This window comes from Neopsephotus bourkii, unplaced genomic scaffold (genome assembly GCF_033783945.1).
Source record: "Neopsephotus bourkii isolate Nb327-2 ecotype Australia unplaced genomic scaffold, CSIRO-AGI_Nbou_v1 NB_804, whole genome shotgun sequence".
Taxonomy (NCBI): Eukaryota; Metazoa; Chordata; class Aves; order Psittaciformes; family Psittacidae; genus Neopsephotus; species Neopsephotus bourkii.
In genome coordinates this window covers 952,522-966,264 of record NW_026901300.1, presented here as the reverse complement: position 1 = coordinate 966,264, position 13,743 = coordinate 952,522, and the positions used below count along the sequence as shown (strand labels likewise).

Sequence of the window (13,743 nt, the reverse complement as noted above, 5' to 3'; positions counted from 1 at the left end):
ACATTTCTGAAACCCCCCAGTGTCTTCCCCTCCAATAGCGACAGATATTTCTGTGTGTAAGCCCCACTGGCTTCCAATAAGCCCTGGGGTGCCAAGTGCTTAAGGTGTTGGGTTATTTTTAAATGGGACTTAGGCGATTCCAAGAATATTATCATATACCTCACCTTAGATTTGCTATGAAGTGAACATTATGTGGGAAGAAAACCTGACACTGAGAACATTTGACAAGTGCTGAAGAGGTAAGTCCCAATACATTTTAAATTTGCTTTATATAAGACTCATTTAAGGAGCACCATGAAATCCTTTCATTGTCTTTTTACCTGTGCTGATCCTGCAAGGAACATATCATCAGTAATATGTTTAAACAAGCCAAGGAAAAAGTACCACTCTATGCTGAATCCAGGAACTGTTCTATTCCTGTCACTGAATTTCTTCAAACTCAAGAGAAAACCATTTACTGTTTGAGTTAAAGCACAAAATGAGCAAATGTAACATTCAAAACATGATACTAGTAACATAATGTAGTGAATGGCTTTAACCTGACAGAGGAGAAACTACAATGAGCTCTTAGGCAGAAGCTCTTCCCTGTGAGGGTGCCGAGGCGCTGGCACAGGGTGCCCAGAGAAGCTGTGGCTGCCCCATCCCTGGCAGTGTTCAAGGCCAGGTTGGACACAGGGGCTTGGAGCAAGCTGCTCTAGTGGAAAGTGTCCCTGCCCATGGCAGGGAGCTGGAACTGAATGAGCTTTAAGGTCCCTTCCAACACAAAACATTCTATGACTGTATGATAATACATACAGGATAAGCCTGCCCTATAGTTTTGCAAAAAGGTGAATACCATTGCTATTTGCACACCTCATACCTTTAAATAAGCTATTTCTACCCCTACAACAAGATCTCATCATCTGACCATTCTCTTGGGCAGTAAAGAAAGGTTAAGAAGTCAATCATATCTACTCCAACTTTGATACTAACCATCCCATTGCTGCACTACTGCAACTGCCTGTGAGCCTGTGCCATATACATACCCAAAATGATGTGGCTTCAAAGGTGGGGAGGTTTTCTTTGGTTTTGTTTTTCCTGCCCTCCCCAAATTTGGATAGCACTCAGCAAATTAACAGCAACTTCCACAGCACTGGGGGTGGAACTGTTGACTCAGGGCCAGGCACTTCATCAACTGCTCTGCTATGATCCTCCAACTACACCCTCAGTTACCCAGCCAACGCAGACTGCACCTGAGGATAGAGCATTAACTGTTCTAAGTACTGTAGCCACCTAAAACTCCGTAAGAAAAGTGCATGGTATGTTCTGGTCAGTAGAAAACTCAAAGGAGATAAACAGCAGTAACACGCTACAGAAGACTATCAAGCATGATTTAACTGCCAAGGATTTATCAGTTTAAAGCCCCAGTGATATACTATAAACACAGAATAAAATGAATTTAAAGCCTATGCTCACGTACATCTCAAAAGGACACAGATCTTTACAAGCAGCATTTTACACATACTATTTATTGTTTCTGACTTTTTTTCCCTAGGTCATTATCACCTTTACAATGAGATATCCATTCAAAATACACTGCTTTCCAACATCATTGAAAGCTAATAGATAATGATATTGTTTTGAGACTACTTCATATTTAAATCATTGCCTAAGATTACAATTCAACCACCAGCTGAATGAACAAAGCTATTCAAATGGGTACAGAACACACAAAGTCCTTTTACATCAGTCATTCCAGGCTGATTTCACACTCCTGTGCAAACTGAAAGTATTTCTGGCTTGTCACAGAACAAGAGCTATCAGGGGATAGCTCCATGATCCAGCTCAAACCCTTCCCTTGGAGACTCCCATCCTTCTTCAGACAAGGCCTTCCCTCCACACAAACACAGAGAGCACTTGTCCTGGGGTGAAGCCTGAGCAGCCCCCAGTTACAGCACTGCAAGGGGTGATGTGACGAGGTGTGAAGTCTACAAAACAACTGTACAGACAGGAATTATGAGAACCACTCAGAAATGCAGGGCCTTGGAGGAACCTGATAGCAGGAGGAGGACTACAGAGAGAACTCTCTCATGTAGTAGTATGGTTTCATCCCATGACCACTGTTACAGTAGAATTTCAGAAACTGTACAATAACTAAAGTACAACTTCTACTGCAGGGCATCTACCACAACACTGTACATTAAGTATCATTTGGACTTCAGGCCACTCAGTATTTTCCCTTACATACATCAAGGACACAAATAAAACTCCTGTTCTTGGCTGGAAGTAGCTTCATTAGTCTTGTACATGCATTTACCACCATTACAAATTGTAATTCAGCTGTCTACAATGGTACAGAAATGAGTACGTGCCCTTTCCCAAGGCAAAGTTTGCTCTTACCCAGCTATGGAATTTTCTGGCTTCTAGTTTAATTTAGAGCAGCCTTGATTTTCCTCTAACTTCAGCTAGTTCTTCACAGTTTACAGGTAATAAGCAGTTTCACATGAAATGCTCACAAGAAGAAATATAAAGGACCACTAAATTACTGCATGAGACAGTTTCTTCTCCATACCAACAGTTCTCTCCAAGACTGAGAGGTTGTACAATATTACTCTTAAGTTAAAAAAAACCACTAAGTCCTGTTTAAATGAGACATTAGATCACACATTATAATGGTATGCGGAAATTAACACCCAATGGAGCAAAGCATTACAATGTCAACAAGGTCAACAACATGTTAACACATTAAAGTACAAGATCCAAATGGACAAAATCCTGAGAAACCTGCTCTCCTTGGCTCTGCCTTGAGCTTGGGGATGGCTAGACGACCTTCAGAGATCCCTCAATCTCAACTATTCTGTCAAGATTTGCTATTTTCTAAGTCATGATGATAATGTGATACCAGGCTGAGCCTGAAAACAACACCAAAAGGTTAAGGCTCCACCAGGGTGTTAACTGTCAAAGCCCTGGATGAAGCTTCCACAGTGTAATGAAACATCCATGCTCATCTTCTTTACCTCGATTGCTCCCCTCCAGAAGACCATAAAGCCTGTCTCGGTCAAACTGAATTCTTAGTAACCTCCTCTATGCTTAGCCAAAACTATACTACATCTAACAAAGTGATTCTTCACGGTCACGAGTACTGTTATACCTGTAAGCCAGAAATACTGAACAGAAAGCAACCATTTAAGGAAAAATAATAAATGTCAAACACAATGCTCTGTTGTTTAGGAATCCAGTTGGTTTGTGTATTCGTAACCACCACCACCTTGCCTGCAATGCTGGTAATTCAAGCCCGTTTCATCTTCCAGAATAATGTACTGGTATCACTTGCAAAGAAATTGCTATAGACTTGCTACACTGCCAAGTGTTGCCTGAAAAAAGTCCTCTTAACAAAACAAGCCATCTATGTTAGTTTGTGTCCCCTGGTAAAAGGGAAATACTGCAAAACACACAGTCCAACCACTCAGTGCAGAAATCCATCCACTATCTAGTCCAAAACCCGCAGTAAACTCAGGAGAGAACAAGCCCACAGCACAGATGCAAACAAGCCACGCACATTAAAACTCTGCTTGGCTTATGAAATGCCTAAATGGGTAATAACATGCAGCTCAACGCACACCATCTCACTATACCATAAACCATCCTAAATTTATGCCCACAGCCATATGAGACAGGTTAATTCTAACACTTCCCTTTTGCAACCAAGCAGATCGAACATGAAAACAATTAAAAGCACCATTTTGACATTAGCTAGTAGGATTTAAAGATACCTGACATCATTTTGACAGTGATGGCATCTCAGGTGTAAATACGCTAATTTAAACAACACTTATCTAAGTATGTTCCCTACATAAACTCCAAAGCAAATTAAACAAGTCAATTGAGGAGAAACTGGTGACAAAGCAATTGGAATAAGTCCACTGATGCAACAAGCCAGATTTTGACAGCAACAGCATCTTCCCCAAGAAGGGAGAATATTTCAAGTGACTCGGTTTAGCTCAGAATGATTCATCCCAGGTTGAGAAACAAATTAGGAACTGAAAAAGCAAGTAAACTTGTTGTGTTTCTTCCAGTCTGCAAACAAGCAGTAGGTGTGGGAGGCTGAGATCTACTTGCTCCGATGCCCTGACAAGCACAGTCTGAAGTCACCACGAGCTTCATTTGTTTAGTACAGGTCACACTGCACTGCTTAGTTAGAAACACAAAATAGGCTGAGATTATTTTTTTTCCCTAAATACTCAACACATTTATAATTATTTATTAGTTTAAAACCAGCAACTGAAAACGTTTGTTTTCCATGTTACAACCTAACTCCAATTTCCACCCAAAAGCAGCTTGAAAAAGATGCCAATTGAAAGATTAATCGTGTAATGGCATCCATCATTTTCAAAAAAGACTACGTAAATCTATGTAAATGTATACAGTTGCTTAGATGCATACAGAGTATATCCTTCTCGCTATTAAAAACAACCTTTATTCCTTTTTGCCACGACTACATTTATTGCAAGTTAGTGCCTTAGAGGTTATCGAAAGAGTCAATCTTTCTTTAGGAAAAGAAATAAAAGCTACAAATGTTAAACAAGATTAACATGGGCCATTTCAATCAAGGTCTCTCGACTTGTCAGCTTCAACCAACTCACCCTGTAAAACAGGATACATGTGTAGCATAATAAAAGGTTGAATCCTGATCTTTTAACCACAGAACTAGGATAAATATTCAGGTATCACTAAACCCAGTGCATATCATTACCCAGATCCTCTGACATGTAACATTTCTAAGAAGCCTTAACAGAAAGACAGGGAGAGTCACACCTACGTTTTAACTGTTCTATCCATGTCAAAACTTGTAAATTATCCCCTCCCAGCTTTAAAAATACCCCCAGTATCAGTTTTAGTTCACGTATTTGAATACATAAGACTTAAAGGTTGTGTTTTACTCTCAACTTGAGTGGTGTAGCTTGCAACACCTTGGAATACCTCTAGTATCCTCTATAACAAGAACACTAAAGCTTTGCTATTCAAGAAAATTAACTTTTCCATTACAGTAATGTCTTTATGAAACACACAATCACACTTACAAGAGAGCTGGGTTCCTACTTTATAAGCTGTGTGTAGTGAAACAATTTGGATGGGAGAGAGCCTACTACCAGTAACAGCCTACATCTCGCTACAACTACTGGCCAGTAAGTAGCAGAAGTATCTTAAAGACATCTATTTCATTGTGTTAACAAAACTTACATGGACTGTAAAGGGCTGAAAAAATCCCTTTGCCTACTGAGACATCCCCCAAAAGGGTGCCTCAGAAACCCTCAAAAGGTTAACAAATGGTTTGCTGCCACCAAGCAAACTTGCCACTTCTCTTTCCCATGTGCCAGCCTTGTGCTTAACCGCAACTCTGGTACCTCAGCATTACTGCTGTGAGCCTTCTAGAGCAGGCTGAAGTTCACAAACAAGCATTTTCTTTTCATCCTAGTGAAGCACATTTAACAGGAGCAAAGTAAGAAAATCAGTTCTGGTTGGTGAGGAAGTTCAGGCATTCACAGCTTTTCTCTGGATGTGAAAATCAAACTTTATCAACCAATACAAATTGGTTTTATGCATCAGACCACAAATGTCCATTTCCATGGTCAGCACAGTGAAACTTTGTGCAGTACCTCTGAAACGAACAAGGGTTTGTCTAGTCACAAAAGAGGCTTCAGCACCCTTTATTTCTTTTGCGCCACGATGAAACAGTTTTGTGCGTTGGCTCCTCTCTTTAGCAAATATATCCTCTAGTTAGCTACACAAAACCAAGCTGAGCTCAAGGGTCTTTTTACTTTGAAATGATAACTGCAACTTACAGGCTGTGCTCTGTGGATTCTGAACTGCAATGAATGGAGTTATTTCCTCACATTCCTGTTGTATAATTCTTCTTTTACCAGCCTTTGGCTATCAGCAGATCAGAGCTGGAGTTTACTCTGGAGTTGGCAGTAAACAAAAGAACAAATCTGCACTGTTTCCTCTGAAAAAAGAAATTGTAGCCCTTGTCCAAATATTAAAACATTGAAACATGCAGGACGATTAAGGAGCTGTATATTAGATAAATGAGGCAGTGTGCGCAACAGATCAATAAAAAAAGAGAGAAGAATTAAATGGAAAGATTTACATTTTTATAGAGCACAAACAAGGCATTGTCAAATAGTTCCAGCCTCAACTGGAGCCTAATTTAAGTTATAACTCAGTTGAAGGAGTAGCCTGTGGATTCAAACTATTGTGTTAATGAACAACTTGCCTGTTACTTCTTGATGACGAACGCACAATAGTTACACTTTGCCTTAACAGACCTGCAATACATCTGCTCTGCTGCTGAAGCACAAGAGCACCCAGCTTGTAGGAGGAGCCATCTAGGAACTAATAAAAGCTACATTTTTAATTTAAATACTGACTTTCATCTGAAAGCAGTAAACAGGTACTAAGCTGAAGGAATCTTCCATGAGCTACATGGCAAAAGAGAAATATTTTCTCCCATTTTTATTTCTCAACTCAACATCAGTGGGCACCAGGATTGTCTCCTTCACATCACTGACGTTGCACTGTACCCCCAAATGATGCCTTACATCGATGCAACAGTTCTGCCAATGGATGGAAACAGTTTAGAATGGAAAATAAGGAAAAACAACCATCCCACTACAAACTACAGACAGGTATTTATTTATTTAAAAGGCAAATGGCCAAGTTCAGGCAAGAGGAAGAAAAAAAAATATCTTAAAAAATGAACAAACATCCAACATTTCTCCAGCAGACAGTGCTCCCCAGCACTGCACTGTGGGTTTGATCCAGTACTTCTGTTCCACCTTTTGAATCTCATTTAGTTTCTAAGCACTCCTGTCAGCTTCTGACTTGGCATCAGCTTTAGCCTGATGGGACCACATGGTAGGTTGACGATGGCATGACAGGATTGTCAGGCAAAGAAAGACAAAGGAAGGCAGGGACCCGCTGGTCAGCCCGTGTGCCAGAAGCAGAAAAGAAAGGGAAATAATAACATTTGTAGACAAACAATAAGAGACCAACAGGAAGGAAACCTGCTCTTTCCAAAGTTTCATATATTAAACCACTGCAGAAAGTGGTCACAGCCCAGCAGCAGCTGAAACACCCAGCAGCCCTGAACACAAATTGGTGACATTCACAATTAAACAGCTTACGTCCTTTGTTAGCCCAAGCAACTTCTATTCTCTCTCCTCCCCATTTACCTGATTCTCATTAGCTTTTAGTCATCCTGAATATCCACCAGCAAGTTCAGCACCATACATGCAGATGCTGATGCAAACAAGAAGGCAAAGTACTCTGGGGAACAGCACGCAAGCAGCTTGAGTCGTGAGGCTTTCACCACTCCAGTCTCCTGGTGGGTCTGGACATCAGCACTCGGTCCTTCCATCACACACACACACACACACACACACACACACACACGTCTGTGTGTTTGTATATATATACATAAAAATATACCAAATCAGGCTAAGAAAGAAGTCCCCAAACCTGTGGTATGCCCACATATGTACACCCCCCAAAAAACCAAACCCAACAAAAAACCCAATCAAAACTCAGGATATTTGGGAGTCTTTGCCACACTAAAAGGAAACACAAGCAACCTGTTTTAGATGAATAAACCCTGTCTTAGAACTTGCAAAAGCCACTACTCAGTGGTCTTCCACATACAGGATGCAGAAGACAAGGGGAAAATAAAAGGTTTTCCAAACAGAAGTAGCTTGCCTTTGCCAGATGACCACCCAATGTTCCAATTTATTTCCTATAAAGGGCATAAATGACATTTCTTTGCCTGAGTTCATACCAACGCAACGCATTAGTGATCCCTTGAATGTCCTCAAATGATGCATGGATACATTTTAAGGACTTGCTTGTCCTACTGCGCTCTGAAATCCAAACTAGACCTTTTATTACAGTATCTCAAATTTCAGGATACCTAGTAAACAAGTGCTCAGGAGATGAGAAACACGTTAATAGCAACAACACACTGCTCAAAAGTAGAGGTGTCAATTACTACTAACAAAATGGATGGATTACAAGAAACACCACCATAAATTGAGCAAACATAACAAACCTGGTTTCATTTTTTGTTTAAAGACCAGAGAAAAACCAGTATATTCTGTATAGTTTATCGCTGGTTATTTCTTGCTACATTTTTATTAGAATTAATATTTTTAAGCACCTCTCCACTCTAAGAATACCTCCTGCCTCCAAGGATTCCATGGCAGAGGCTGCATTCAAGCAGCAATGACCATGGAGCAGAGCCCAGCCTGGCTCTTCCACCCTGGCTGGCTCCTCTGGGAAGCATCCCACTCACCCAGCCGGTCTTCTGCCCTTGGTGCCAGCTCTGCTGACCTGCAGTTCTGTGCTTCAAGTCACCAACACACACAAACTGCACCACCAGAAGACCACCTGAGCAGCTTGGGAACAAAACCAGACTGACAGATGCTTTTGAAATGCCTGCCTTAAACACTTGTGTGACCAAGGGCTCACCCCAATGCAGAACATGTTCCTTCTCTCCAGCATGCTGAAATCATGACCACCTCAAGCTAAAGAGTACCAGCAAACTCTCTGAGATTTTAAAATTTGTGATGATAGACACATGACCTACACCTATTTTAGCTGCCAAGCCCTGTGAACAAACTGACCTCTCAACTTCATCCTGGTTATAACTTGAGAGCATGAGAATTTAAATAATACCTTTCTCCCTCAACTACTTTATTTCACTGTTTACCACCAAATCTTTATATTAAGTACCAGAACAAATAGGAAAGGCTACTTGTGAACTCACCGACTCCAGACATTTAAGGATCTATCAAAACACTACCCAGAAATCAGGCTAATTACATTACACTGGTACACTGCTTGGAAGAGCCCTGACCCCATGTTATTCTCCAGGACTTAAACTCTCCATATATTTTTATATACACTCAAAAGACAAGGTCAGGCTCACCTTCTTTCTCCCTACTGCATGAACTGGTGGCACAGTACAAGCATTACCCAAGACTGTCCTTCCCTCCATTCAGATTTCATTCCTATGCAGTGAAAGGAGATGCCATTAAAAAAATCCAAGACAAGAACATAGCAGCACATTCACATGTCTATCAAGTCTTCAAGCGGGTCACTTGTGGCATGCCACCCAATAGCCTGAGATGGTTTAAGGGAAGACGAGACATTAGCTCTGGTGGGAGGGAAGCTGCTCTTTTTGTAGCAAGCATGGAACTGAAGGTGAGCATGCACAGATGAGTACAGTTCTTTGCCCCAGAGAACCAGCATTTACAGAAGCACGTACAAAAGAAAAGAGGACACAATGGTAAAACCAGGTACAGCTCTTGTATTTATGTACATCAACATGCAGTGGACCTTCTGAATAGGTGAAGATCCTTAGCACCAAGGGACTCCCAAGCCAAAACAGAGACACAAACACAATCAGTAGAACACTAGGATGACAACAACAGCAAAAAGATCAGACACACACTCCAACACACAACTGAAAACCTCCCAGATCTGACCCTCCACTCGGTGCCTGGCAGAGCTCAACTGAAACCCATGGCTCTGCACTTACACAAGCAGAGCATCAAGAGCACACTGCTCAGTGTGTAACTGCTAGTATTTATTTCTGGACTACCTGTCGCAATGCAACTTTTCATAAAATACCTCATGCCCAACTTAAAGTTATGATTAATAGTAGTTTTCTTTCAGCTCAGGTCAGCCCACCGTTTTATTCACTACTGGTCTCACCTCTTCACTTCAGTAACTGCTTTCTTGCTTCTGGCCATCGAAATAGTTCCAAAATTACTGTTCTTTGTTCAAAAAAACCCCACCGCTATTGGAACAGAAGCTAAATTAAAAGACTCAGATCACGAACAAGGGCAGGCTGAAAGTGGCAAAAGGCCAAATAAAGAGGCAGATTTGTTACTTTTTCTGCCCGAGAGGATTAAGAAAAACATTTTAAGATTTAAAAAAAAATTGTTCCAGCTCTTCTCCCTGGTGCATGAGAACATGAAGGAGGTTCCACTGCTCCCTTCAGATCGCTCAGCAGAAGAGCCTATGTAAGAACTGTAGTTTCTTGCATGACTGACACAAGGATGCTGATGATGTCATTGCCACCTCTTTGGATCACATCTGTCCCACAGATCATTATTTCTTGTTGGCAGCCTTGCAGCACAGGTAAAAACTCTGTGTAAGGTCTCACTGGGAGAAATGTAAGAGGTGCAAGTAACTGGCATCTTTGCTATCTCATCAGAAGAGGTTAGCAGGGGTGTAGGTCACCTCCTCCTTTCACCCCTCCGTTGGTCCTTTTCAGACTGCGTAGCTGCGAGAGGAGATCTGCCTTGCACCCATACAAGAAGTTGTTGTCTCCTGGGCACATCCACTTCTTAAAGGAAGAGGAAAAAGAAACAGCAGGATCATAAATGTAGGGAGTTCCATCTCCCAGAGACCGCCACCTTTCTCATACACACGGTGCTCATCAGAGCAGGTCTGTGGGGCAGGGACCTTGTTTGCCTCAGGGCATGTAAAAAGCACACAGGAGAAAGCAACGGCTCAGCACTGCTGCTTGTCTCAAGAATGACACAAACAAGCCTCCCATTCCCTCCCCTGCACCTCTACTGCCTGCAAAAAACATCAAAACAAAGGAGAAATAAATGGAAGTTTCCCATGCCAACAAGCCAGTGAGATTCCCTGAAAGCCGGGGGAAGGTTATTGATGTTCACCGTGCAAGGAAAGGGACAGACACCTCAGGAACCAGAGCACTGTCAGGTGCTGCATCCAAATGCAGGACAAGGTATCACACCCCAAAGGGTTTATCTTAATGTCTTCACCCTTTCACAGCTCTCCAGTGCTGAACATTTGAAATGTAGTGGGAAACAAAAAGGCAACAGGACCATCCCTGAGCTTAAAATACATCAGTAAATAAAAGAAAACAAACCACCAACACTCGGTCTTATGCATTAAATCTTGTGCATTAGGAGTGACAGATTTAAAGATTCACTGTTGACGTTAACAGTGACATTTTAAGCATGGGAAGGGGTGCAACAACCCCTCAAAAAAAAAAAAAAACACACCAAAAAACCAGCAACCTCTTGTAATTATAATGAAATAACAAATTAAAAATAGAAATTCAAGACTGAGGAGCCTTTAATACCCCGTGGGTATTCCAGGCCAGCAGTAAACAAGGTGCTGATATACTTTACACTGCAACCCAGGGCGAGCCAAGTGGGATGAGCCCCAAATCAGAGTGAGATTTCAATGCATGAAGTTTAACTGAAGATAAGGGACTGTAATCAAATTACACCACAAATAGGTCCATTCATCCGTGAGCTTTATCACAGAGAGGGGATTGAATTACAGCTTGGAATAAAACAACTTAAGCAATAAAAAGCAAATTTATTATCTATTTATTGTTTCCCCACCCTCACCCAAGACCACTATCTGAGAGGAGTCTGGGGAGAAAGCTGAAATACTAATTATGAGGCTGGAAAACCATGAGGAGTTTGAGTTGGGTTATTTACATTCCCGTTCCTCTTTCTCAGCAGAGCAAAGTCAACAAGCTGAGCGAAGACACAGGAATATGCAATTGCAATTCAAGTTGTTTTGCAGCGAAAGGCCTAAGCAGCTTACAGACACTCAGTAACCCTCAGCCAGAGGTTTTTTTTTTCCTCTCCCTAAAAACAATATAAATTCTCCCACTGCCTTCCACTGTTTTTACCCCTTTTTTTTCCCCGAAAGCTATCACATATTACTCAATACCAGGATTTTTAAAGAGAGCCAAGCTCAGGGCAGGCATTGCCCCTCATCTTCCTCCAATCTGGCAGCACTGAAAAAGCGCCGTTTAAAACAAACACGCGTGGGGACGATTCGCTCTCTCGGTGAGTGCTGTAAGGAACAACAACCGGGAGAAAAACAGAGCGAGAGGAAAAAACCACCGCGGCTGCCCCCCTCCCGGGGCTGACAGTGCCTTTGTTGTCGCGGCGCCCCGCGCCCGCAGCCCCCCCCCCCGCACCCCTCCGGTCCCCCCCAACCTGTTCTCACCGGAGTCTCGCCGGGGGGACCCCAACGCCAGCGCTCACCCCCGGTACCATCTCCCACTCTTGGGATAATGGGGGTGTATGGAAGAGTCAGGTGTCCCCCCTCACCGCAAACCCTGCCCTCTGGACAGAAGAGTGTCCCCCAGCACCCCGACTGCTTGCATGGAGGGCGTCCTCGCCCCCCAGCACCCTGGCCCTTATTGAGGGATGGTGCTCCCCCCGCTCCAGCACCCTGCCCCTTTGCAGGAATGAGGGTATCCTACCCTCTTCCGATGGGGGTGCCCCCCACCCCAAAACCCTTGCAAGAATGGTGCCCGTCACCCCAGACCTCTGCCCCCTTCCAAGGAGAGGTGTCCTCCATTCCAGGACCCTGCTTTATTTCAGGAAGGAGGTCGCCCCCCACCCCATCATCCTGCCCCCTTGCAAGGAAGGTACCCCCCCACCCCAGCCCCTTCGCAGGGACAAGAGAATGCCCTCCCAGCACCCATCCCCCTGGTAAAAGGGAGGATACACCCCCCCAACACCCCGTCCCCCTGCGAGGAGGGTGCCCCCCTGTCCCCCTCAAAAGGAGGCTACCCCGCAACCCCTGCCTCCCTCAAAAGGAGGGTACTCTGCAACCCCTGCCTCCCTCACAAGGAGGGTTCCCCCCAACATCTTATTCCCTTCAAGGGGGTGCCCCCTAACCCCTATCCTTCTGACAATGAGGGTGTCCCCCAACCCCTATCCCACTCACAAGGAAGGTACTCCCCAACATCCTGTTCCCCCACAAGGAAGGTGCCCCCAGCCCCAGCACCTACCTCGTTTTAGAGGACAGGAAAGCAAGTTTGATTAATCCATAGGTAAACAACTGGATGCTCTCCTTGGCTATGCTGGCCACTCTGAGCCTGTGCTCTAGGATGTGCAGTTCCATCTTTTCCTCTTTCTCATTTGTAGTTCATCTATCCCCGGGGTTTATTTTGTGTTTTTGAATGGGGAGGGGGAGGGGGGCTGTTATTGTCGGTGCCTTTTTTTCCCCCTCTGGTTCCTTCTCCCCTTCCCGGCTTCGGGGCGGGCAGCGGCGGGTGTGAGTGAGCAGGGGGTGCCCAAGTTGGAGCGGGGTAGTGGTGGGGAGGCCGGCGGGGCGCGGAGCGGAGCGGAGCCGGGCAGGAGGCAGCGGAGCGCCGAGCAGCTGGTGCTCGCTGGAACAAACAACTTGCCACTCAAGGCCGGCCCAGCGCGCCTGCGCGCCGCCCCGCCGCATGCCGGGCCTTGCAGTCCGCAACGCCGCGCCGGACGGGGCCGAGCCGTGGGAACCGGCGGCTGGACGGGATGGGCTGCGCTGTCCTGCACTGGGGAGGAGACCCGGGCAACCCCACCCCTCACCGCCCCTGCCGAGTTGGACCACTCACTTAAGGAGATTTGTTAATAACACTCATACGCGACCAGCAGGGTTGGATCCGTTTTCACTGCACCCATCGTTCGACTCGAGCAGGGGGAAAGATCTACAATCTCAGCATCCAAAAAACCAGCAGAAAGGAGAACTTGAGAAGTTTTCACTACCGCTATGGGAAAGCTCCAGTTGTACCCTGTTGGCTCTCGCCCGCAGAAGGCAGGAGTCCTGCCCGGCTCCCCTATGCAGCAAAAGTAAAGTGGAAAAAACCACTCACTCTGCATGGAAGTGTTGCGGAGGTAAACCGGCAGTTGTCAAGAACACAGAAACAGCCTTGTG

General features: G+C 44.3%; 1 protein-coding gene across 1 annotated transcript in view; it reads right to left on the bottom strand.

Moving 5' to 3' along the window:
* CASTOR2 (cytosolic arginine sensor for mTORC1 subunit 2) overlaps positions 1-13,256 on the bottom strand; it is a 113,297-nt gene extending 100,041 nt beyond the window's left edge. The window contains exon 1 of the mRNA XM_061355460.1: positions 12,833-13,256. Coding sequence (XP_061211444.1) covers positions 12,833-12,945 — 113 coding nt within the window. The 5' untranslated portion in view covers positions 12,946-13,256. The remainder of the gene's footprint in view (positions 1-12,832) is intronic.
* Between the last annotated feature and the right edge of the window lie 487 nt (positions 13,257-13,743).